Genomic DNA, 27973 nt, shown 5'->3' on the forward strand with positions numbered 1-27973 from the left:
TGTCCATTAATTGAAAGAGTTTCTAAGGGTCTAATAAATCCAATCAGATCTCAGTTTTCCTGCATTGGAGAAAAGCGTCTCACCCTCAGAGCCAATGCAATCGTTCTCTGCCTATAGAATACATGTTTAAATAACACATATCTGTCTGAGCTTACTTCCAAGCAAGATCATTGTTAGGGTAAGGAAAGGTTATTTAGTGAATACCTAGTATAGTAACAGTAAAAAAAAGCTAACAAACAAACAAGTTTAGTAAACTGGACCCTGAGATAGCAACTTGGAAACTATACATTTTTCATTGTGCCAACTTTGGCAGCAAACAATCATTTGCGTCCCACAGACAAATAATGTGTGCGTTTTAAATTAGCCTTATGTAGTACATTGACTTTTCAGGATTTTTTTCTGATACACATATACACCATTACACACTCACATACACACAATGTGTATAGCACTAAAACCTTTGAGATTAATGACTATATAGGTGCTGCAGTGCAAAGAGAAGGCCAGGAGAGGAGGACAAAGGAGAGAAAAGAGAGAGGGACAGATTTAGGAGAGGAGGAGAAAAGCCTGAGCGGGGGGATGGTAGAGAGGCTGAGAAAAGGAGGTTTAGGGGAGTTTAAAGAATGAATGAGTAAGTTGGGATATGAGGAGGACTTGGATTAAAATAGTCGAAGGCAGGAGGAAAGGTCAAGAGGAGGCTTGGAGAGGGGTAGATGGATATTGTCTGGTTTAGCAGAAATGTCTCTACTACTGCAAAGTCAACGAGGCCTGTGTGTGTTTGTGTTTGTGTGTGTGTGCGTGTGTTTGTGTGTGTGTGTGTGGTCAGTACTGCTGCAGGGGCCACAAATACATAAAACAACTGTATTTGAAAGAGAAGAGTAAAAAATACCAACTTAAGTGGGTCACAGGGCCTTAGCTGAAAAGTCGACCAGAAAACATTTGATTTGTGAATTTGGCCACATGTCCCTCAGACTGCTCCAAATGTTTGTGTGATTGATTTACAAAGGCAAGCTAAAGCATTTACATATATACAAAACACCTCTGCTAAGGTTTGTTAATACCAGGTCTGAACTGAACAGGGTCATTGTGGACAATAATTCTCTTAATGACCAATGAGCAATATAATATATTAAGCTTTAGACACACATGGCACTGGTACTTGGCTCTTCATATGGGATTTGGTTGACAATGAAAATATTGAATGATCTAGTTAGATTTTGATTCAGCTTAACTCAGATTTTTGACTTAATTATTAAGCATTATAAGATGCACTACAGCAAGCTGTGATGCATTTTTCAGCATTTTCCTTCCCCTCTAAAATCCTTTGGTACAGGCTCCTGACTTACATAAATGCTTGTGACCCAAAGTGGTCCTGCATGTGCACATGTTCACAGCCACGCACCCTCACACGTATTTCTATAGCTGTGAGGATGCTCATTGACTTACTGCATTCCCCAGCCGGGCCCCTTACTAACCTTAACCATCACATCACAACAGCATTGCAGCCAAATCCAATTGAATTGAAGTAACTGGGGATCCCTCCATCAAATTCCATGCTGCCTCGGCCTCCCACCTAAATGGAAAACGCTTAATGGATAAGGTTTGTCCTAGGCCAATGTCATCACTATAAGCAGTTGATACTATAAAACAATTGTGTAGCTTCTGTATGATAGTCCCGGAACATAAGGATAGGTAATGGAACACACACACACACATACAGTAGGGCTGCACGATATTAGGAAAACATGTGATATGCAATATAATTTCAACTTTAGTAGATCAGAGAAAGAGCGAGCAAGCAGCGGAGATTGTGTGTATTGCCTTTTCCTCAGGTTCTGGGAATAACATAAATAAGCTACGCAATTCTTCTTGACTTTATAATAAACAACTAATTCTGATGAATTTGACCCGGGACACACATGATAACTTCCTCGTTAAAATTTAGGCGGGAGGAGTAGGAGCAAATTTTATGGAGCCACCTCGCAAATTCTCTGTTCTCTCTCTATTCTCTTCTGACAACCATTCATTGACGGAAAAACGTATTGATCTGAATATATTTCATTCAGTATGTAGGGCAGCAGGGCTCCATCTGATTGGCCAAATATATTGACTTGCAGAGTGTAAAGGCGTGGCAAATGGAAAACCAGTCAGTTTTGCTTGTCTCAGTCCGATGTGTGCAGTGCAAATGATAAAGACACAGAAATTACTGACAGAGCCGGTAAAAAGCCCCATGCCTCCCTGGGTGATGCGTTGGTGAAGCTGTGGCCGGGTTGTGCACACTCTGACGGTCCCTGGGTCTGTGCCCTGGCCTGTGCACGGCTCCCTGGGTGTCTGCACCATTGACTTGCCATTGTTCTGACTGTGTGCACTGATCAGTGATGAGCTTGGCTTGATCTAGTTCCAAGGGTGAATCACAGGATCTTGCTCTCTCGTTTTTTATCTAAAGTACACTCACCCAGATGCACTTACAGGTACCATAATTTTAAAACAGAATTTGCAACCCTGAGGTACCGACGTTATTCAGTTGGTACCCTTTAAATTACATGAGGTTTCTGGTATAACAACTGTATTTCCTGGAAAAGTACAGCTATATATGAAACTAGATGCCAGGACTCTAAAAAAGCTGTGCTTCTTCCGGCCCTACAATAACAATCCAACCCTTGTTTAAACAAATGAAGAGATTAAATCAACAGAAGCGCAAGTCCTTTTAGTTTGAAAAAGGTACAGGAATGATTGCAAATAGAAAAACAGACATTGAAATGGTCTTGAAAGAGAATGTTTGCTTTCCGTGTTACCTGGAGAGAAAAAAGTGAGACCCTGAGGCGCTAACGCTCCTGACACCCGGGCCACACTGCTGCATTAGCAGGGCTTGTGGTCTGCACCGTCTGTTGTTCACACAGGCAGCGTGTCTACAATTGGAGGATCCTGTTATTCTATTATCTGAAATAAAATTAGATTTATGCATGCAACTAAATGCCAGGACACAACTGTATGAAACCTTACATTTTATGGTCCTGTGATAATAATCAAAACCTTGTTAAAACCAATGATACGGGTACAGGAAGTTTAGCAAATATTTATGTGTGACATTTTCGTCAGATAGACATTCAAACTGCGGTGTAAGATAACTTTCGGTGTTTACTTCTGCAGGGGTTGTGGCCACTCTGATCTGATAACATGGACAACTCTAAACTCTAAATATAAACCAAGACATTCTACGTCGCACCTGTGATGCTCACGCAGTCAGGATGGCCCAAGTGGGAGACGGTTGTGAGACGTGTGTGAGACATGCTGCTCACACTGGGTGGACTCTCTTATCACATAACATGGGCGCATAAATTAGTCTGACCGAGGCATTTAGTAACTTTTTTCATATTACCAGCATGCATATTCACACAATATGCAAAGTATTCCATGGAGTGACAACAAGAACAACAGACCTGGACGGACAACACCTGGATCTGTTCCACACTGTCAAAGTGCCTACCCCAACCCCGCTGTCTAAGTGCCACTGAGCAAGGCACCTTACTCCCCTAACATCTGCTCCCCGGGGCGCCGTGCATGGCTGCCCACTGCTCTGTGTGTCCCCCTGTGTACACCAGATGGGTCATTGCAGAAAACAAATTTCCCCCCTTGCATGTCGTGTGTGTGTGCATGTGTGCATGTGTGTGGGACTAATAAAGTGTATCTGTATCTTAAGGGTTACAGTGCAATTCCTCTCTAAAATAAGCTTGTTTACTCATTCGCAACAATTCTCTTTCAGAAATCATAAAATGTCACTAACAACACGCTAACAACAAGTAGCATCGCATAAGTGATGTACTTTTTTCTTTGAAGCTTTAAAGATATTTCACAGAAAAAATAAATAATTAAAATATTGACTGTACTAAAGTATACTGCTTAAAAAAATGAAGGGAACACTTAATTGTCATAGTATAACCAAAAGTCATTTAAACTCATGAACACTACATTTTAGGAACACTTTGAGGGAATTGCTACAAATTTCAGAATCAGAATCAGAATTATTTTTATTGCCATGTATATTTGCACATACAGGAAAATTACCTTGGTGTGGTTGGTGCACTGTACAAACAACAATATAAAAACAACAATAGAACAACAATCTATACAGTAAGAGAGTTATGTGCGGTTCTAAGGTGCAGAGATTGGTGATAGTGCCAGTTATATATAGTTATAAATTATGTGTGTGGGGGGGGGGGGGGTCAACAGAGTCAGTGTGATGCAGGGGGCTTGTTTGTGAGCCCCACTGCCATAGGGAAAAAACTGTTCACACAAATTCACTTGTAATCAAGGATGAAGTGATTCGAATTTGGTGGTCAAAAGTATATGTCAACGTCATGGTGAACTCACCAAACATATTTTTGGCCTGTTGAATGGGATATCTTAAGGGCACATGTTTTACACCTTTCTGTGATTTAATTTCAGGTAGTGGTGCCCCTGAGATGAGATATCAGTTGTTTAAAGTTGAAGAAACAAGCTAATAGCTATTTAGTATGCTTGATGTCGCATTTTGTGTGGAGGGGTGGTGGAGGAGGTGACGGGGAGCAGTGTTGGTGGTGGAGGAGGCTGGGTTGGGGTCTAGAAGAGTGTATCTGTGCGGAGTGTCTGTTTTTACTTTGAGGCTACTGACCCCCTTCAAGTCATTACGGATAGTAAAGCCCAGAAAATGCATTTTACACAGTCTGACAAGCCCTTTAAGATTGATTTGACAGATTTTGTGAATTGAACACAAATATTTACTGATCACACTTGTGGTCAAAGGTCAAAGGTCAAAGTAACCTCATGAGTGTGGAATGAAATGCATCTAGACCGAAACTGCACTGAAATGCATTATATTTGCTATCATTTTTTTTTTATTTGTCAGTGTGTTTTTAACAGTTTGAAAGTGTTGTGGCAGTAGATCTAGCCACAGTGCTCTCACTACAACAACCAGAGATGAACCATTCTGTTTTTAACATGTTTATTGAATCCAAACATAAATTCAAACTACAAATGTAATCTCCCTGAGCTTTCCAGCTCAGTAACTCCCAGCCCCCTCACCTCCACCAGGAATTCATCCGGCCTAACCTGCTTCCCCACCCCCAACCCCCCCCACGGACCAGGAAAGAAAGCCAGCCTGCCCCCCCGAGGCTCTCCGGAAGTAGAGCAGGTGGGTGTTGACGTAAGCAGCGTCTCTCCGGAGGCCGGGCAGGTGGGAGACGCCGCCCGGGCGTCACGGCGACAGGTGACACAGTACAGGGGCTGCAGGTGTCGGCCTCTCGGCTTACGGGGAACAAGGGATAGCGGCTGCAGGCGTCGGTCTCTCCACAGATGGGGACCACGGGTCAGGAGCTGCAGGCGAGGCTGGCTCCACCGCCAGCCTGGATGCAGGGACATTTTACCACAAGTTGATATGGTTCCTGTTGGGCGATACAATCTCGCAACCATATCGTTTTGAACCAGAGTCAGGCGAGCTGTCCGAGGCAGCAGCGGATCTGTGGATGCGATGACAGAGCAGCTGGGATCAACTAAAATCACCGCCTCGGACAGCCCCAGCACCCCAGCTCAGCCCCGCAGTGGGAGCAGTGGGAGCTGGAGCTGGCACAGCAGCCCAAATCGCACCGTGTCACAGCCGCTTCCGTCGCTCTTGCAGCATGTTAACTCGCTGCTTACCTCGCATGTGCACTTCCTTGTTGCATTGGCATGTGGCCTTCTTGGTGTGTGAGTGTACCACCACCTAGGGATATAATCTGGATGCCAGATTGGCAGGCTGCAGAAAACACACCAATGAACATCGGCTATGCCATCGGTGAAAGTCAAGTTTATTACCGATGCGCCGATGGCAGTAAATGAGGCGAATATCGTCCGCTACCGATGTACGGCCGATACATAGGTGCACCACTAATCCTCCAACCTGAACGTCGGTATTTCGTTACCCATTCTTCCCTGTCTGCATTGCTGAAGTGTCCTTGGGCAAGATGCTGAACCCTGAACCTGCCATACTCTGCGTTTGATTGGTTAGTTAGGATAATAAGATTAGAGTAAGTCAATCAGATGCAGAGTAGTGTTGGCCATATCTGTCTTTGTGTTCCTGGTAAACAATAATACTTCTAATGTATTCAAATATGATTTCACCAGGCACCACGTTTGCTTCCACTGGCTGATGTCCCACTCTGAGCAAAAAAAGGAGCAACATGTATAAATGTTTTTGCAATACATATTTATTTTAGTTCAACATTTGTATAGCTTTTAAAGCGCATTTGAAGAGACACAAGGATTTTAAAGGTAATAAAATAATAATTGTATCTGTTTTCAACAATTGGGAAAATTTACCAGAGTTAATTTTAGCAGCAGGGACTCTGCACACTATGCACCTAATTAACAGACTGCTACAGAGTTAGAGCCAGTATTGGCTGGCCTGGCATGCGTCAATTATCATTGAAGGTATTGATTTATAGAAGGTCACTTACGGTTGGATAAAATCGAATGTATACCATATTAAATAAATTTGTGTTATACCTACACTTGGATCGAACCACAAAAGGAAAAAATGTAATATATATATACTGTACATAATAATTTTTTATATAAAGTATTTTATATAACAGGGCTTTCAACAACTGATTGACAATTTGTGAATCAAACATTTGATATGGGTACCTCTGTGCCCGAAGAGACCCATATTTTGAATGAAAAACATCTCACACAAAGTCATACAGACCACAGAACTGGGTTATCCATGGCTGAGGAAGTAGAGTGAGTCATCCACTAACCAGAAGATCATGGTCTTGTCCTAAAGCAAGATTGTCCTTGGGCAAGACACTGAACCCTTGAATTGACTGTGGCATCTGCAGAGTGTGAATGGTGTAATAGAACAGCACTGCATATTGAGCCTCTATATGACTTTTTATGTATTAAAATGAAATCAGCTTTCCATTTAAATACCAGTAAATATATCGGTTGGCAGTAACCCTAGCTTCTTTCTTCATAATGTCAAGCTATGGAGACCATATCGCTATATTTTATGTGTAGTAATAATAAATGAAAATGCATTTAAGAAGATCCAACTAATCATTTTCTGGTGCCTGTGTGTCACTGGTTTGTTTCATGTATAGGCAGGCAGCGTGGGAAAACAAGAGACATACATTTTATTCATGAGGAATGTGTGCCATATTTGGTTTTGATCACCAGTGTGTAGTGACTAAAATGCCACTCAATCTAAATAACTAACAGCTATTATTTGTGACAAGTATTTGCGTAGTCTTCCAGCAACAAATTTGGGTATGGAAACTAAATGTATTATTGCATCTGTCATAACACAGTGTAGTAAATTGTAACAATACATTTTAGCCAACGATAATCCTGACTGCTACTCATGGGAACAAAATATGAGAGAGAGAGAGAGAGAAAGAGAGAGAGAGAGAGAGAGAGAGAGAGAGAGATAGAGATAGAGAGAGAGAGAAACATACAAGTAAATTAGCAATGCTCTCATTGGCAGGACTGGACAACCCAGCCAAGCTTGTCAGCTCATCTTAAAGCATAATGGAAAAATACCAGTGTGTGTGTGTGTGTGTGTGAGTGTGTTAGTGAATGTGTGTGTGACCAGACAGTGTTTTCATTACAAATACCCTCACAGCGCACATGGCTGATTGATAGATTATTGGAACATGTCTAACATTTTTGAGTTAGCCTCTACAAAACAACAATTCCCCAAAGGGACTCACTGGCCCCCTCTGATCCTCTGTCTTAATGGCATCAAAAGACCTGCTTAAACAAACAGGTAATGAAAAGAGCTGACAATAAACCATGTTTAGCCACAACTAAACGTAAAAAATGAACACTGACTGTTAGCGTTGAGATCACGTTTACAATTGTTTTCTTCCATTCCAGAGACACTATATGTAGATGAACCACTGGACATTTCTATACTTTTTAGTATCCTTGTGAATAGTAAAGAAGAAGCTGTTTATCTGATAGTTACACCTTGTCAACATGTTTCAGCCATAAATTTGAGTCACCTCTCTCAAACCAGCCTAATGGAAAAAAATTTTTCTCATTAAATAATAAATTAAACTTATAAGCTTCACACTACTGTAGTTAACTAATGCAACAACCCAGTACACCATCCCCCAAATTATGTTAAAATTCCAGGCATCCCAGCACTCTGCTCTGCTTCAGTGTGCCATCAAAATTGCAGCACCACTGTAATTGTAGAATTTAGCACTTGCTATGTAATATGTCAACAATAAGTTCTTGTACGTCTTTAACATCTCATATTCAAATCTTTATGATGTTGAAATCAATGGATACTGCTACTTTGTGCCAACCTTCTCAGTGACCCTTTCCATTCTTCTGCTATTAGTACTTTGATGATATAACAGTCCAGCACTGACATTCCTCAACATTATGTCAGGTTCGTTGAAGCAGATGACCCCAGGATGCAGAGTTTGAACAAAAAGTGTCATTTTAATAGGTTAATGTCCAACAGGAACGAAACAACAAACAAAGGAATCTCTAAATGCCAAAACAGAAAACACAAAGCACACGGGGGAAAACATCAGAAGCTTAGGAGGAGATGCAGAGGACAGGAGCTCAGGAGACAAGGGATACCAAAAAGCACAGGAGATTACGACAGGACATAAGACAGACATTTAGACAAAACATTGCGACGACAAACAACCGACAAGGCCAAACGGAAGCACAGAGGCCCATATACACACACAGGGAAGGCAGGGGCAATTGAACACATGAGGACTGGTGCAGACAGAGACGGGAAGTGAAGAAAACACACTGGGAACAGAGGCTACAAAATAAAACAGGAAAGGTAAAACATGCGACACCGAATCAACTCAGACAAACATAAACACAAGGAAAGTACTAAAGAGGCGGAAAAATAACACTAAGACAAAACACTTTAAAAATACCAAACCATGACACATTATTCTTTCAGGATTGTCTTGCCACATTATGCCGGGTCATTTGCCCAGCCTTCACCTTGGGTCCTTTTGTATTGCTGGACCTTGTTTGAGGAGACATTACCTTATCTAGGGTTTTCTATCCCTGCTATCTATGTGCTTCACTGATAACACTTAATCTTTGGATGCATCTTATGGATGTACTCAAATGCTCAGGACACTCACCTTGAAAGCCCTAGCCCACCTCTTTCATGGGTTGAGTTTTTATATTAAAATAAAAATGTCCAGGTTTTATTGTTGCCATGTTCCACCTTTGGCATACTAGAAAATGGAAACGTCATGACTGTTATATTTTATGACTTGTGGATGTAGTTGTTTCTGTTGAAGTGACACTTGAATATAGTCCTACTTTTTCCTTTTCCCATCTTGCCAGAAACTATTCCACGCTGTGGATAGAGACATTATATGTCAGTAGTTCCTTGCCATCGTCTATTGTGTCTATACTGGCCCCTGCTTCTGTGATGTGTTGTTTAAGTTTTGCTAGCACCACTTGGCACATCCTTATTTCATTTGTATTGCTTCAGTAGCGAGGAAAATATTTGAGGTAGCTTCTGAAGCTCTGTGCTGTAAAAGTTGCAGGCACCTGGGTGTTGTACTTTCATTGAAATAACATAGAACAGTTGCAAATCAATCAATCAGTTAATGTTGAGAAAATGTTATCCTTTCATTTAAAATATCTAATCAAAGGCTGCCACCTTTTTTTTGAAACTATGAACAAAGTTTGATAAAAAAGCAACAACTATCCCAAACTAGTTTCAATATCCAGCACTACAAATATGTTATGTTATGTTATCATTTACTTCAATTGATGTCTCATTGTATCACTTATCTTGTGTACAGATTTTTTTTCTCCCAAACTTTTTTTTATTGTCACAATATACTGCATCATGTGTTCAAGCATTATGTTTTAATCTAATAAATGCTAAACTCGTAAGCATAAACCTTTTGTTTTTGTTTTCCTTGGTGGAGATGCGGAACAGCTCACACCTGTTGAGTGTTAATTTTATGTGGTATTATTACACATTCAATGTAATCTACATTTTGCTTTGTCTCATAGAACTGCTGCCAGAACATGTCATTTTGTGTACCTACGCCAATGACCCTCACCCCATCTCAGTATCGAACACACAAGTTAAAAAAGATTATTTCTTATATCCTCATGTACCTCAGCTAGATGGATTAATATGCAACCACGTGGCAAAATTTGCGATCGAAACACTTATTTTACATTTAATTCTATGAATTATTTAGCCAAGCTATGGTGAAATAGTTGTTATTTGGAGTGGGTATCAGAGCATATTAGTGAACAGATTAGTGGCATGAGGGTATGGATTTACCAGATTTATTGGAATAGACAGGGATCAAAATAGGTGCCAGTATTCCACTTCCTATTCCCTCTGTGTTTCTGTTTCTTATTCCCTTCATCTTGTCTCAGGTCTGAGGTTTTTTCTTAGTTTCATTCTGTCTTTGTTTTTGTTCCCGTTTCTAATCCTCCCTTTCCCTTCCCTTATTGCCAAGTCCTCTCTTAAGAGTGGTATTCAGTAGTTGTATTGGATGAGAGGGTAATGCTATTTTGTACCCTGTGGCACACAAAACACAGACTTGATTTGAGGTCACATGGTCGGATTAAACACCTTCTGCCCTGTGTGTTATTCATTCCTGTGCAAATCTCATCCTTTTGTCCACCATTTGTTTTTATGTTAAGTAAATATTGACCTTAAAATACTCGGGCTCTAATGTTCAATTCTGCCTGTTTTGAAAAAATTGTCAAAGGAGGCCTGTTCTCTAAATTGGCATTTTACAGAATACACAATATTACCCCAAGCTGAAATGGATTTCAAATACAAACTTTTCCCAAACTGTCCCCCAAGACTTGGACCTATCTCAATTATAGTTACCCAATATTCTCCTTCAATCCCTCTAGAATACAATATGATCCAGCATTTAAGACAGAGTGGATAGTGTAGGCTACAGTTATAAGTTTGTTATTGCTTCCAAAATTGTTTTGCTGACATGGTGAAAGTATTGGTTGTTGTGGATAGTAATTAGCTTTGAGTGTTTTCCCGTTGTGCCTAGATCAATTAATTTAATCTTTTTGCATTATGTCACATAGATTTGAGATTTTTCTATTAAACTATAGTTGAATGAGATGTCTGGTCGGCAGTTGTTATTTGTTGTTGGAGTGACAAGCTCCAACAACTCCAAGCTCCAAGCTCCCAAAAGACATTCAGTCTCTTGAAGCTTTGTGTTGCTTTTGATCATCACATTTTTCTACATTACCCAGTATTTGCCACCTATTTACAACTCGTAGAATAGGACAGCTCTTCGGAATGCCTAATTTGGGTTTAAGAAAATGCATTTGTACCACTGTGCTATGAAGTAGAACCAGTTGGGTAACTCTTTTGACTGATTGACAAGGACATCCTGCTCAGAGACACTTGATGAATACAATCAAAAATAATCTCTCCTCCACTTTGTATTTCAGCAGTTGTTTCAAGATGAAGATTGATACCAGCCTGACTATGCCCCAGCTCCCAGAGGCAATGTCCCAGGCTGGCCTACAGTTTACTGTGGCAACTGAGGAGGACTTTGATGAGATCATGGCTATGAGCCAGGATATCTATGGAGGCCTTGACTACTTGCCTACTAGATACACCAGTTGGCTACAGGAGACAAATCGTACAGTCATATTGGCTCGCAAACAGGGAAAAGTGGTAAGTTCAATGAAGACTTATTTAAAATATTTCAAAATGATTTGGTTAAAAAATGCAAATATCTTATATTCCAGGATCGAAAAATATGCTATTATGTCATAACTTTGTATTACGGCCCTATCTGCAACCACTGCTTGTATTTGTCATCCCAATGAATCGCACATTTAGCTGCTTAAACATGTGTAACTTTAGCTGAAACTTTGCATGAAATTCAGATATGCGAGAAATTGTTGAGCCTATGTATCATGCCCAGATGTAAAAAAAAGTCTAGGCATCAGCAACTTTGTAAAAGTAAAAGGCAAGATCTGCCTATTGAACCACTGAGAGAAAAAAACAGTCCAGATTGAAATTCCAACTTGAATTGTATTTGAATGACATGAAATGCTTCGGTCCAACTGATGCAATCAAGAAAGATCTATGTTCCATATTATGCAGCATCAGTGTGATGGCTGTGACTGAACTGTCTGTAAGTGCTTTGTAGCAAACTACAAAGCACTCACAGACAGTTCATAGCTACAGACTGCCAGTCTGAGGGTGAGGTGTCTGTCAAAAAGCCGGCTCCTATACTTTGATTTAATTATTTTCATCTGTGAAAACACCATTTCACAGAGCAAAGTGGATTCAAAGTTCATGCAGGTAGCTGAGGAAACGTCTCTCTAACAAGAAGTCACCAATAGTCAATGTCTCTTTATCTGGCTTTCAGCTCTGTCATATTGCAAATCAACCATGTTAAAGTTAACTCTAGTTAAGCAAGAACTTGCAGAAATGTTGCCCATAGGTCTGTCAAGCCCCCCAGGTCCAGTAGCAATGCATCATCTAACAGTTCCTCATGCTCCTTTTTCCTTGTTAATGTGACAGATGTTGAAATGTGACTCAGGATTTGGTTTTTGGGTCTTTATTCATCTGCAGACATCAACATAGGTTTGCTGTTAAAACCTCCTTTCTCTCCATACAAAAGACCTCAGTGATGAAAAACTAAACTGCACAATAACACATTATTGGTGAAACAGTTATTATATCAAAGTAAGAAACAAACATACCTGCAGACATCAACATAGGTTTGCTGTTAAAACCTCCTTTCTCTCCATACAAAAGACTACAAAACAGAACAAATTGACATCAAAGGCTGCCGAAATCCGCGGAGCGAAAACAAAATGGCGGCCGCATTATGTAAATAACATCTCCGTGGATTTCAAGCCACAACATTGCCAAAACACATAAACATTCAAAATAACAGCACACTGTACTCATACACGCAACATACAATCCACAACAGTCATCCCTTCAAGGAAAACTACAAAACAGCACAGAGCTTTTACACAGGTGACTCACCCTCAGTGATGAAAAACTAAACTGAGGGGGGGAAGGGCTAACAGGAAGTAACAAACTTTCGGGGAGCACAAAAGGTGGAACACCACAACATCACCTCCACAAGTGGCACTATCAAAATAAAATAATAACTTAATAAAATTCACAAATACAAATTATAAGTAAAATAAATACAGTGCATTTTTAACTCTGTTACACCCACCCCCACTGAATTTTATCGAAGTGAAGCACCAACTACACAGTAGGTACCCATCATACACTACAATTCAAAAAAAAAAAAAAAAAAAAAAACTGAGGGCCATCTTAAAGAAAACCATCATTAAAAGTATCCCATAAGGATGAAGTGGCATGAGGGCAGATTAACCCTCAATCCATCAACTGGCAACGGGGTGCCTTGTACACCCCACAAGACCCTAACACATTGTGTAATGCAACTCGTGCATATCAGAAAACAACAACAATGGAGTATTAAACCAAAACAAAACATTCAGACTTATTAAGGCGTAGACTAGCTGAATACAACCCTAATCATTGAACGCTTGGAACATAGACTACACACCAGACTTGTCCCGAACAACATCCTGCCTAGACATGGTTTGTAGGAACCTGTTAACAGGTTTAACCAGCCGACCAAATCTAGATCTAACCTGAGTTTGTGCAATAGAGTGGCCACAGGGTATTTGTGAAGTCTGGTCTACAGTATGCACCAGGTCAGTATGAGAAGTCTTTGTCACAGTATCACAGTCCGACTCCCTCATATGTGCTGAATTGTCCACAGCAGTCACAGGGCTGACATTACAAGTAACTGAACCAGCTAGCAGATTGTCCTCTTGTAAAACTGAGGATTCTTGGGAACCAAAGGACACGCTCTGGTGGTCAGAAATAGCCACTACTGATGGACATGGCGTCGACAGTTGAGTGATCCAATCTATGGTCCTCCTCTCAGAATCTACAGGTTCTAGTTTAGTCGATACACCCTGACTAAGTACATCAGATGCAGGTGAGTCTTTGTCATCGTCAGCATTAAGACTGTCACTGGCAATAAAAGACACACTGTCACTCACAAACTGGGTCTCTCCGGCTCCTTCCACATTAACAGTCCCTGACACTGACGATCCTATAACAGACTCAGACGAGGCAGGTTCAGAGATTTCACTTGTGTCCCCAACAGGGAGGAAATTGACTGGCATCAGTAAGTTCCTATGGATAACCTTCTCTTGACCACTGATTGTGTCACGGATCCTGTACGCGTGTGTCCCTTCATTCATGTCCACTACAGTATAAATGTTTGAGTCCCATCTATCAGCAAGCTTCTTTTTACCCCTGTCTTTCTTGTTGGCCATGAGCACTCTGTCACCGATGCTAATGTCGGAACCTTTCACTTTCCTGTTGTACAACTGTGCATGCCTGTACTGCTCCCTACCAGCATGGTCTTTGGCGATCTCCATCGCTTCCTTCAGATCCTCAGTGAGACATGTAACGTACTTCTCATAGCTTGTCACTGCAGAGTCATGGAGGACAGTACGAAAAAGAACATCAACAGGCAGACGGGGGACACGTCCGAACATTAGGTAAAAGGGTGCATAACCCGTTGTTTCGTGGGCAGTGCAGTTGTTCATGAATCTCAGAGTCTGCAAGCGCCTTGGCCAATCACTTTTTTCATCAGGGGGCAATGCACGGATCATGCCACCCAAGGTACGGTTGAAACGTTCTACACTCCCATTTCCCATAGGATGGTAGGGGGTAGTGTGTGATTTCCGGATGCCTGAGACTCTGAGAAGCTCACTAATCAGGTGACTCTCAAAGTTAGCACCCTGGTCACTGTGGATCCTTTCGGGGAAACCAAATACACAAAAGTAATCCCAGAGAACTCTTGCGACCTGTTTGGCTGTCTGATCCCTACATGGAAATGCCTGAGCCATTTTTGTGAAATGATCCGTAACCACTAAAACGTCAATGGACTTGTTCTTGGAATCCTCAGCTGACCAAAAGTCAATACAAACTAATTCTAACGGCCTTGTAGATGTGATGCTCTCCAACGGGGCTCTACCCTCAGGCTCAACCGTCTTGCTAACAATGCATCGCTGACAATGACGAACATAATCTCTCACGTCTCTATCAAGATTTGTCCAGAAAAACCTCTGTCTAGTCAGATTTAGAGTCCTGAACTGAGCCTGGTGACCCGCTCTGTCATGAACACCTTGCAGGACCACAGACCTCAGTGAATCAGGGACAATGTACTGAAAACGCTTTGCCTTAGTTCTGTGGTCCTTAGAAACCCTGTACAACACACCGTTACTGACACTCAGCCTATCCCAATGCTTCAAGTACCTTGTAACAGAGACAGACTCATTAAACCTTTCTCTTCTGGAAGGCCTCCGATGCCTCTCAACATAAAACAAAACACGAGAGAGGGCCTCATCCTCCAACTGTTTATCCCGAAGTTCTTTCTCGGTGTAAGCAGGTAAGGCGTCCAGCCCATGCGGAATCAACTGAGGTAGATGCTGCAACACTTCAGCTGCACGGACCCTTGAACAAGTGTCCCACTCAATGTGTGACTGCAGCACGGCAGACACGTCCTCCAACACAACAGACTGAACTTGCATGCACATGGACTGAATGTCATTCCTATCCAAATGGGATGTATGGTGACCACTGGAAGATTTGAAGGCTCTCTGAACAGAAGCACTAGACACATTTGAGACCTCATTAAGAAGACCTTCGTAAGGCTCAGCAAGCAGTCTGTGAACAACACCCTCTCTGACAAATGGTATACGGCTAAGAGCATCAGCTACAATGTTCTGCCGACCCGGGACGTACTTAATATCAAATTCATAACTAGCCAACTTTGCTACCCAGCGTTGCTCACAACAGTCTAGTTTCGGCTTAGTCAGGATGTAAGTCAGTGGGTTGTTGTCTGTCCAAACTGTGAATTTGTGGCCTTTTAGCCAGTGACTGAATTTGTCACAAACTGACCATTTCAAAGCGAGAAACTCTATACGGTGGGCTGGATAGTTCTTTTGGGACACAATGACTTGCTGGCAAAAGCAATGGGTCTGGCACGCGTATCGCCTTCCTGGATTTGGGACAACACAGCTCCCAAGCCATCCAGGGATGCATCAGTCGACAGCATGAAGGGTCGGGTGAAGTCAGGGTGGGCCAAGGCGACACTTCCAACTAGCAAGTCCTTCAGGTCTTCAAAAGCTCGGTCCTGCTCTCCAGTCCAGTCAGTTTCATGTAGCTTCCTACTTGACAATTTGATCTTGAGCTGTTTGCCTTTCCTTTTTCCACCTTTCAGCAGATCAAAAAGCGGCTTTGCGATGGCGGAGAACCTGGGCACAAAGTGTTGGTAGTAATTCACCATCCCTTAAAAGGACCTAATTCTCTTCTGAGAAGGTGTCTTGCCATCAGGCTCCATCAAGTCTTTGCTCGTCATGTTTGTGATGCTGTCAACCTTAGATGGGTCTGTTGAAACGCCATTCTCATCTATAATGTGACCAAGAAATTTTACGGATCTCCTGAGGAAGAAGCATTTCTTAGGAGCCAACTTCAGGTTATGACCACGCAATCTACTGAACACCATCTCCAGCCGTTGCAAGGCAGTCTTCTCGTCGGGTGCAAACACCAGCAGATCATCCAAGTAGCACAGCAGACTCAGATAATTTTGGTCACCAAAGATGCTGGTCATCATGCGCATGAAGCTCCCTGGGCTGTTTCAGAAACCCTGTGGCAAACGGTTGTATTCGAACAGGCCCATGGGTGTGGTCAAGGCAGAATACTTCCTATCATCCTCGTGAAGGGGCATGTTGTAACAGCCGGAGGTCAGCTCCATTGTACTGAACAGACAGTTGCCTCCAAGCGCTTCCAAACAGTCCCCTTGATGAGGAAGAGGGTGAGCGTCCTTCAGGGTTCTCCTATTCAACCACCGAAAGTCTGTACAGATGCGGAGATCTCCGTTCTTCTTCCACACAAGTACCAGAGGCGATGCATATTCACTGGATGACTTTCTAATGATTTCTTTCTCCTCCATCTCGTTCAACACTTGGCGAAGTTTCTGGTACTGACCAGGGGGCACTCTTCTGTATGGGAGTCTAAATGGTCTGTTGTCGGACAGGTATATACGGTGAACAAAACCTTTTGCATCACCACAGTCTAAGTGGTGTTTTGAAAATATGTCCTCATATTGCAAGACAAGATCGGTCATTTTTCTCTTGCAATCCGCTGACACCTCACATGACTCAATGTCAATATTACTGAGTCTAACTGACATGAGCCGGTCTTTGACAGAATCTGCTTCAGGAGCAAGTGGCACAGTCGATTGAGTGTAATTGGGGAGGGAAACCTCTGGGCTATCAGCAACATCCATATCCTCAAGTGCTACACAGGAGAAAATGTCAGCCAGTTTTGCGTTGCGTCTCAGCACTATAGACTTGCTTGTTGTGTTGACTAGCTTGAGTGGGACCCATCTGTCTCCCCAGAGTTACAAGTCTCGCAACCATAATCCCTCTAGGAATTGATCGTGATGACGTAGGCTCTGACATGACAGCACTGCCAGGTGAAACAACAGTGTTTTTCTGCAATTTTCCCCAGATGAGATATTCTCGACCAGGCTCGAGACATGTGGCTGAGTTACACCTCACCGTTCCAACTTTGTCAGGAACTGCTTCTCCTTTCCAAGGGTTCACACCAGAGAGCATAGACAGGAAATTTACCGTTTCTGAGTCAACGGTTGGGCAGGGACCAGACACTGTGTCCCAATATGATTCACGCTGCTTAGACTGATGCATGACGTGTTTTATGACATTAGTCCCTATGATCAACTCGTCATGCTGTCCTGGAACAACTAGTGTGGGAACCAACATCCTACAGCCATACACTTCCATCTCCACATCAAAAGCACATTTGGGTTTAACACGAAGCCCGCCGCAACCAACAAGGACTACATTCACGTCAACACACGTCTGATCTGTAATTGACCCAGCATTTCTCAGTTTCATCTCAGCCTTTTCATTAATACTGCAGGCCATAGAGCCACTGTCCAACATACCACCTATCACTAATCCATTCACCACTGCAGGTGTGTAGAAAAGACTGTCACTATTGCCAATTCTGTGAATATTTTGATAAACAACTGTAGAGTTATTACATGAGTCTTTCACAGATATGTAAACAGTCTCAGCATCAGACATATCTTTAGTTTCGAAGTTTTTTGTGAAACCTGTACTGCCTCCCTCCAAATACAGGCCAGTTAGTTTCCCTCAGCTTGAGGAGGAGAGGAACTTTTGGCAGGTCAATTGGGCCGGGTGTGGCCAGGGGCGTAGCAGCCAAAACACAGTCTCTCTGCCATGCAGTGCGAAGTGGTGGTGTGGCTAGAGTCGTTACACACTCTGCAAAACGCCTCTCTGGAACGTCTGTCACAAGGGTTATATTGGAACCTACTACCTCGAGTCGGGCGGTTAATACTGCGCTGCTGCATTCTCTCCATCATCTCCTGAAACATGTCCGCTACGCGAGTGAGGAGCCTGTCTTCTGACTGTTGTAGATTTTGCGCTACAGCTTGTACAGGGGCATAATTCTGAGCCGGACGGGATTGACCCTTTGCCCCTCTCCCAGCGTTTCAGACGCTGAAGAGGGGCAAAGGGTGTGATGCTGCTCGGACACTTCTGGTATGGATTGCTCAGGAGCTAGAGAGGCAGTGTGGCTTTTTAGTTGACTAGCACTGGTGGTTCTACAACTAGCTCTCAACTCCCTCTGATAATCATCAATCCTCAGCTGAACATCACGTGAGTTCCACTCGTGAACTGGTTTACACTTGAGGATGCTAGTGAGCTCCGGGTCTGGACAATGCTTGACAAACATCAGGGCCACCTCATCAGCCATGTCCTCCATCTGCTTCCCTTGCCTGCGCAGGCCCTCATTGGCTTGATCTGCTGCCTTATTCAGTCTAATCCAGTAGTCGATTGGGTTCTCTTTGTGCTTTGGCAGAGTGGCGTAAAAGTCCGCCAGAGGAAGACATGACGAAGCATCACTAAAATACTGGAAAAGAATGTCATACACCAGTTCTGGTTTCTGTCGTACGTCAAGAGCTGGGTTACTGCGTAGGACGATTTTCACAACATCCCTGGCCTTGCCCATTAAGTGACTTATAATTTCCTCTGCCTGGTCTTGTATAGGAACATCTTCCTTTCTAAGGTAAGTCTTAGTCATGTCAATCCAGTCCTGGACTGAGTTTTTGTCAGTGCTGTCACCTCTGAAAGTCTGTGGCTCTCTGTCAGGCTTAACACGTACAGTCACTTGTGGAACATCATGTCTGGTAGTGTCACTAGGTCTGTTCTCAGTCATAGAAGCAGTATGATCACCACTATTTAAGCTTACAACACCAGCCAACATCAGCTTTGCTACAATAGACTCACCAATCTGAGCTCCTAACTGTCCTACCATGTCTGTGAGATGGTGAATGGCATCAACATCACTGCCAGGAGTGGAAGTATGTGGACCCCCCCTTGTAGGCACACTAGTGGGAGTATAACTCGGGCTCTGACCTAACCCAGTATCTGCATAGCCATCCGGCATTGCTGTTGCGCATCCCACATCCCTACTGTTATTAATAGCACTGATCCATGCACCTCTACCTTTTGGCAGAATAGGACTAGAAAAACCATCCATTGTGATTTAAACAACAACTCTTGACCATAAAATGTCCTTGCGTTGTGTATATAAAAAAAAATATAAATAAATATATATATATATATTTAAATCACTATGCCCCAATCAAAAGTCTTTTACAGGTCTGACCGCACTATAATCTTGAGACGTGGATCAGGATGGCAGCACAGCACCCACGGCGACGAGCATCAAGCTGGTCTGATGATCCGAAAGGTCACGGCACCAGTGTGACAGATGTTGAAATGTGACTCAGGATTCGGTTTTTGGGTCTTTATTCACCTGCAGACATCAACATAGGTTTGCTGTAAAAACCTCCTTTCTCTCCATACAAAAGACCTCAGTGATGAAAAACTAAACTGCACAATAACACATTATTGGTGAAACAGTTATTATATCAAAGTAAGAAACAAACATACCTGCAGACATCAACATAGGTTTGCTGTTAAAACCTCCTTTCTCTCAATACAAAAGACTACAAAACAGAACAAATTGTCATCAAAGGCTGCCGAAATCCGCGGAGCGAAAATAAAATGGCGGCCGCATTATGTAAATAACATGTCCGTGGATTTCAAGCCACAACATTGCCAAAACACATAAACATTCAAAATAACAGCACACTGTACTCATACACGCAACATACAATCCACAACAGTCATCCCTTCAAGGAAAACTACAAAACAGCACAGAGCTTTTACACAGGTGACTCACCCTCAATGATGAAAATCTCAACTGAGGGGGGGAAGGGCTAACAGGAAGTAACAAACTTTCGGGGAGCACAAAAGGTGGAACACCACAACATCACCTCCACAAGTGGCACTATCAAAATAAAATAATAACTTAATAAAATTCACAAATACAAATTATAAGTAAAATAAATACAGTGCATTTTCAACTCTGTTACATTAACATCTAAGTCTTTATCTCAGGCAGCAAGTCAACAAATTGCTGCAGCACCGGGCCGCGACTCAACCCCCACAGGATATCAGCATTCTGCCCAATTTTTGTCATTTCCATGACTATGTACTTTAACAAACAACTTCAAATTTGGTCACAGCAAATAAACAGCCTAGGCAATCATAAATTTCCCTTCAACAGCATCCCCTTGAAGATATCACCACGAAACAGGAAGCTTAATTTATTTGAATATACATTGTCAAATCTGCATAAGACCGTGACCACGTTTATATGCCATAATTCAACATAATCATATAGCACACAGGCCTGATCAGGTAGAAAGAGCTCTTTTTATATACTTAAATTTTTGACCAATTTCAAGCGTAATCCATCCCAAAATAGTAAAGAACACAACATTGATGCAGTGTAGTGTATATATAACCATATGCACATACCCTGAGCCTTAAAATCAAGAGGTAAATTCAGTATCAAGTGGACCTATTATAATATGCAGCGAAGTACCAGATGGACTTCAGAAGAAAACCTCAATGATTATGTCTGATCAAGGTCACGTGGTTTGATAGAATGTGTGTGTGTTTTTTTTAATGCCATTTTACATTGTAGCCCCCTTTATAGGTTTTTCCCAGGACAGATGTGATCTCTCTAGCTCAATCAAGGTTTCCCTGAGTTCACTTCCCAGTTGGAAATGCCTTGAATATCTAATTAGATGCCTTCCTCCACACCACGCTTCTCACTATTAGTAAATTAAGCTTTGCTTTAGTTTCATCTTCAATATGCCAATTTAGTAAAGAAATCTATAATACAATTTTCAATTATATATTTAATTCCTTTTATACCAAATCATAACATATATTATCTCACGTCACTTTACATAGTAATATCATGTCTTAACAAATTCTAAGAAAACACAACAGTTCCTGCAACGAGCAGGCATTTTGGTGACTGTGGAGAGAATAATCTCCCTCATTAACTGGAACAAAACCTTTTGCAGAGCAACACTGTGGGTGAGCAGAGAAAAACGGCTAAAAAAGGAGAAGTGGGTGTAAAAGAAGGGAGAGGGAGATAAGAGAGAGAAAAGGTCACATGTAGTAAAGTAATTCGGGCGCAGAGACCTAGAAAGGGGCAGAGTAGGAAGAGGTCAGTGCATGATAGTTCTCCCAGCAGTCTAGATCAATAGAAGCATATCTACTGTCTTTTTTGAGTCAGATTGCTCTGCCCACACTAGGAATTGTGGGAAGTTCTGAAAGGACAATGTTAATGTGAAAACTTGTTCATATTTGTCTTAATTTTTCCTCGGTGTTGCTTGACAGATTGCTCTGGAGTCGGTTTGTGTGATTGATGATGGGGAGACCATGCTGGTGGAAGGTCTCCGTGTCGCCCCGCAGGAAAGGGGCAAGGGTGTGGCAGGAGTTCTGCTTCGTTTTTGCTCTGAAATGGTCAAGTCCAAGTACCCAGAGGTCAAAGTGAGTCGTCTGACCCGTGATGATCAGCTTGGACCAAAGGACTTCCAGAAGTATCGTATCATAACCAAGCAGGTACCATCCACAAAACAGTAGTTCAACTTTTTGGTAGTAATAATATGCTTTGTCATGCTTTCATGTTTTGTAGTTCCTCATCATTAATTTCCCTCTACAGGGTATTCTGCTGGTGCGCTTCAGAGCAGAAGATCTCAATTTCCGTCTGACTGAGCTTGGTCTGGTTGGAAACACCTCCTCCTCTGATTGTGCTCCAGTACTGCTTGACCATACAACTATCCACCGGCTGTATCTGACTACTGACCTAATGCAGGGGGTCCTTCCTAATGCCACCATCATTCAAGATTGGCAGCCATTCAAGCTTTTACCCAGTAACATGGTCATCCTCCGGAAGAAGGACATAGATTGGATGGTGGATGATGTGTCCAACCCTACCGTTGCAAGCCTGTGTACCTTCCCTTTCAGGGTGCCCATTGGAGATGACTGGTAGCTGTCATTTTATTTGTTCATTCATAATTCCAAGCTGGACTTTCTATTTAAGTCAGGCACAACTACTCTTCGTAAGTGATTGCACAACAATAAAGTTGCAGGCAAGCTGCCTACTATAGTTTATTTTAATATTAGCTCAAGAAGGAGGCAAATAAATTAATGAAATTGTAAAATAATTATAAACTACACACAATGGCCTAAAGGTACCTAACCCATTTAGGAGAGAGGATGTTCAATTTCAGATCAGCCAGCCTTTACACAGTGAACTAATAGGCCTATCTGTTTTCTTTTTTCCACCAGGTATTACCTCAATATTGACATGTTTGGTAAAGACCTGGACCTGGTACGGCAGCAGTTCTTGTGCCACCTGCAGAGCCACACCACCCCCATGAAGGGTCATGTGATGTGCCAGATGTTCCTTGACCCACTGCTCTGGAAGCCTATGGCGGAATTCTGCCACAATACCTTAGGTGTGGAGCTGGTGAAGGAGTACACTGAGCAGTGCGTTGTGGAGTCAGACGTCATTTAGTTACACAAGGTGTATGAAAAGGTGTAGAAGATTAAGAAACCAGCAAGGACAAGGGTCTAGACAGCAATGGATGGACACAACTTAATCACAATTAAAAGAAAACAAAAATATTTGCTTTTGCAAAACAAAACTTCTAACAATGCAGTGAGACTTAAAATAATGTGCAAATATAGAGCATGGGGAAAAAGATCACAAACGCACCATGTAATCGGCCACAATAGGTCTGTAACAAATAATTAATTTGTTCCAGAGATGTATTGGTACATCTATTTTATGAAATATTTTAAAGGCTGTGTAGTTTGAGGTTTAGTTAAAATTAAGTGCACACAATATGAAGTGGAGGGATTTTATAGCACAACATTTTTTTGTTAGAGGTCTTCATGGGTCAAAAATGTTGATTTGAAAAAAAGGCCTAATCTTAAAAAAGCCTTTATGGAAAGTCAAACATATTTGAATAGACCCAAGGGTGATTTGGTCAGCTGGGTGCTTTTTAGCTGCAAAATGATTACATACTACCGATGTGACTGAATGGCAATGTACTCCAGCGCAGTACTACAAACTATAGCCTAAAAAATTATGACAGACCTGTATCATCATCTTATTAGTTTGGCTTGAGTTTAAAGAAGATCTATTATTCTCGTTTATGGGGTTCATATTTTAATTGGGGGCACTAAGGTTTACACGTTCTAATGTTCAGAAAATGCTTTAGATTCTTTATTCTATTCATTACTGCAGCAGCAGGATATTTAGCTGGATTAAGCTCCTTTCCACCCTTGCTAGAAAGCCCAGTCTGCTATGATTTAATTATACAGGTTTAGTTAAATAATACTTAAATATGTGAAAAATCTGTTCCACAGCCCATTTCTCTTTAGCCAACTGTGTACACCCGGAGACATACAGGGATAGTTCAACCAAAAATGAAAATGCACTCGTTATCTACTCACCACTTTGCCAATGGAGGGTGGGGTGAAGTGTTTGAGTCCACAAAGCACTTTTTAAACAAAAGCAAAGAAACATAAAACACATCCATACTGCTCCTATAGTGTCATCCAAGAGTCCACAAGCCCCTCATTCAAATTTGACTAAAACGGTGTAATTTTCATCATGTTTTTTAATCTTAATGTCCGCTGTTATCAACGCGCTAACGCGGCTCCATAGAAGAGTATCAAAGGACATATAGCCAAAAAACATGGTGTAAATGATGACATTGTGAATTCAATTTGTAACTTGGAGCAGTAAGGAGCCATTTTCTGTATTTTTTTCTATATTTTTTCCACGATTGAAGAATCAGTCACCATTTACTTCAATTGTATTGGATTTGGCTGCAACGCTGTTTACCCATGACATTCCAAAATTGTTTTGTGGACTCAAGCCCTTCACCCACCCCTCCATTGGCCTAGTGTTTTTCATTTTGGGGTGACCTACCCCTTTAAGGTTGGTTGTACTCTGCGTGATGTATTTATATTTTGACAGCGCCTGAGGGCAGCACTAAAGATATAACTTAACTGCTGCTCTCCTGCTCCCTCCTCCTCCCCTCGGCCCATCTTAATGACCCAGTATTAGAAAATTGCAGATGAGGTGTTTCAGAGGCCTCCAGAACGGTGTTTACTGTGGGAGAAGAGCTCCCTCTTCTCTTGCGATTTTGAGCAATGAACACAAAAAACATATACAACCCACTAGAGGACTGGGAAAGACTGAAAACGCATAATATATCTCCTTTAAGTTTTACTTAAGTCATTGCTCTTGTTTTTGATAATATGTATGATTTGGAAACATGGAAAGGTAAAATAAGAGTCACGTGAAAATCATATTCTGTGAGGAAAAATTTGAAGTTCCCTTCGGTCATCTCAAATCTCTTGGTTCTTTCTGTAAATATAAAACTTTTAAATATGTACAGAAGCTGAGTTACTGGGTTACTAAATCTGCACACCTTTGGGGGTACTTGATTAGAATAACACAGAAAGGTTTTGTCTAAGATAGGATGAAAAAGAATAGTTCAGAATCCAAAAGGGGTAATTTATAGATCCCATCTCTCAATGCTGATGGGATACTGTTACCTAGCATTACTTTAGCAACATCAACAACAAAAAAGCCTGACAGTAAAATTAATAATTCAAATGGCTTGAAGCTGACCCTTTTTAACAGTCACAGCTATGCATTAGCTTTTATTGCATTCCTGCAATAAGATATTAACAGAAATTATTGATAATGCAGTGTTATCTCAGTTTACCTTTGTCAATTGGTAGCATACTGTCAAACAGAATGTTACTGTGCAGTTAAATAATCAGTTACTGCAGAGAACTGTAGTGGAAATAACTGTTTTAGAATCAACAGGAATATTATGTTATATAGACTATATCAAATCCCTAATAATAGCTGGCAATTCATTATGAGTAATAATGAGCCTTCTGTATCTCAGCTCAGACACAGCTATGTTAGAGCAAACAAATCTTATTTTTTTGTCTAGATAGGAACAGAATATTCTGACTAGAACTAGAATGTCCATTAAGATCAGGACACTTAAAACTGTAATGTAGAGATATAGTCAGTAGTAAGTTGAACATAATTGACTGCATTATTTAAAAAAAATACACCTCAAATAATAAAGCATTTGAAATATTGCGCCTTGTTCTAAAAAAGGGGTGCAGACACAAAATAATTAACAGCAATGTAATTTTTTCTTTTGAAGCATCTCAAAACATTGAGAAATCAAATATAAATATGAAACATGCAAATAAAAGTGCATTTTGTATATTCAGCACTTTGCTGCCATTATCAATCCCATTACTGTGGCAGATGCAAGTGAGCTAAAGAGCACGTCAATGGACATGATGAACAAAAAGCAAAACCCAAGCTAAACCCATCCTTCATGTTTTCTACTACATTAGCTTGCTGAATGAGAAGAAGCTGTAGGTTTCTTCAATTTTAGAGTAGTTAGTTATAGCAATCTAAGTGCATGGTCCAAGTGGGTTTAGTGGGTGACCAAACTCACTTTTGTTAGTTTAATGACAGCAAAAAGTGTCGGCGCTAGGAGTAGGGTTCAAAGGGGTTGTTCTCAACCTGTTAATGATAGAATGGTGTGTTTGGATGAAACATGCAATAAACCAGAGTGCCATCTCCCATTCCCTTTAAAAACCAGGTAAGCTTGCATTTTGGTGGATTGCTATTATAATGGTGGATTTGCAAGGGAGTAAAAGAGAACACATCTCTGCAGAGAATACAGACACAGACAAACAAATCTGTTGTGCGCAAAGTGAAGGCTTGTGAGCATAGTGTGTAATTATAATCTAATAACATATTTTTAAATCCAGTTTGGGGTGATAGTTATTAGTTATTTTTAATAATCTGATTAAATAATCACAATTACATGTAATGCTATTCTACCCATCTTTTATTGTTCAGCCACCACGAGCCTCCAAATCAGCCCCAGGGCTTCTTCTCATAGATTCTCCAATTTTATGGTCTGTGGTAGAGTGATGAACAACATAGAATCAAAATTATGAACTAATTATTTTGGTGGGAAGCACTGTCCAAGTTAATGCTAAAAAATCGCTCAGTTCAATACCTTACTAACTTGTAGATGGATCGTTATTGAATTAAATACAGACCTCCTTGATACCCAGACAATGAACCCTTGTGACTCATAACCCCCCAATAATTTACATTTAGCAGGCACAATTAAGTTACCATCAGAATATATTTTAATACCATCGGTTCTCCTCTGACTTCAGGTAACACCGTCATCAGGTCACTTGTTCAGTTTTTATAACACTTTGGTACATGCCCAAAGGCCAGCTTACATTTGTAAGTGCTGATTATCAAATGTTATCATTTGATCACAGAAAAATAAGATTACAAACATTTTAAACATTAAACCTGGTCAACATCGTTACGAGACAGCAAAACAATACAAGCTTGTCATTGTGTGCATGATGGCACCCTTAGCAGTGTACAGCATGACAATCTAATAGCACTGCTGTGATCCATATAAGAAAACATGAACTTAGAAATTGACTTTCTATGGCCTCTGCCAATCTATGAACCATTATTTTCATATACCAGGATACCAACCTACGTATTCAGCTGCTACAAGAGGCATTTTAACAGGCCTAAAATGCATTGGGCTGAACCAAACATGATTATCACATTGAAAAACACTTCAGTATGTAAAGAACTATTTTAGCTTCAGATTGCCTTGACCACCTTTTCTGGTGTGCAAACTGGGAATGACTGGGCCTATGTTTTGAAGAAATATAATAAATGAGTTCCAATCCATTTTTAACAGGGGTTACAAAGAGGAAATACATGATCAAACTGATTCTTTTTTAATAAATATTAGTATCTATTGGCCACAATCCTCAACCTATTCCAACCAGCAAAAGAAAAGAGTAGACCACCTAACCCTATTGTTTGTAGCCAAAGAAAATTATGACTCATCTAAAGTGATGCCCTATTATTTGCTGCCCGGTGTGAACGTGAAAATATGCAAAGCTGGTGAGGCCATGGGTGTAATTATTTACACAAATTGTTTTCTTGTGATTTTTAGGATTATTAAAATGTATTTATTATATAGTTATCTTGGCAAAACATAACCCAAACTGTGTTGTCATGAGTCTGACATGATCCTTCCTAGACGATCTGAAAATACACAATGTTGTTGCTCTCTCCTGGAGATTCCATCATCCAGAAGGCATTCCTGATTATAGTGCCTTCTTGATGTCTGAGATTCTCACCCTGTCTATAAAGGTGAGACCAGAAACCCCATGATGGAAAGTAATTTAGGTTGGATCTATCTGTCATTATATTGTATTGGATTATTGATGATTGACAGTGAATTGAATTCCTTGACATGTGGCAGTGTATCTCTTTCAACTCAAAGTG

At 41.2% G+C, this 27973-nt stretch overlaps 1 protein-coding gene across 4 annotated transcripts in view; it reads left to right on the forward strand.

The window, feature by feature from the left end:
• nat16 (N-acetyltransferase 16) overlaps positions 1–27973 on the forward strand; it is a 58739-nt gene that overhangs the window by 4924 nt on the left and 25842 nt on the right. For 2 of the 4 annotated variants that reach the window (XM_062383998.1, XM_062383999.1), the window contains exons 2-5: positions 11461–11689; positions 21910–22134; positions 22235–22560; positions 22864–23033. In XM_062383998.1, the coding sequence (XP_062239982.1) occupies positions 11474–11689; positions 21910–22134; positions 22235–22560; positions 22864–23033 (937 nt within the window). In that variant the 5' untranslated portion in view covers positions 11461–11473. Of the gene's footprint in view, positions 1–11460; positions 11690–21909; positions 22135–22234; positions 22561–22863; positions 27170–27973 lie in introns of those variants that run through there. The other 2 variants (XM_062383996.1, XM_062383997.1) reach the window with 2 other exon arrangements.

This window comes from Platichthys flesus, chromosome 24 (assembly GCF_949316205.1).
Source record: "Platichthys flesus chromosome 24, fPlaFle2.1, whole genome shotgun sequence".
Classification (NCBI taxonomy): domain Eukaryota; kingdom Metazoa; phylum Chordata; class Actinopteri; order Pleuronectiformes; family Pleuronectidae; genus Platichthys; species Platichthys flesus.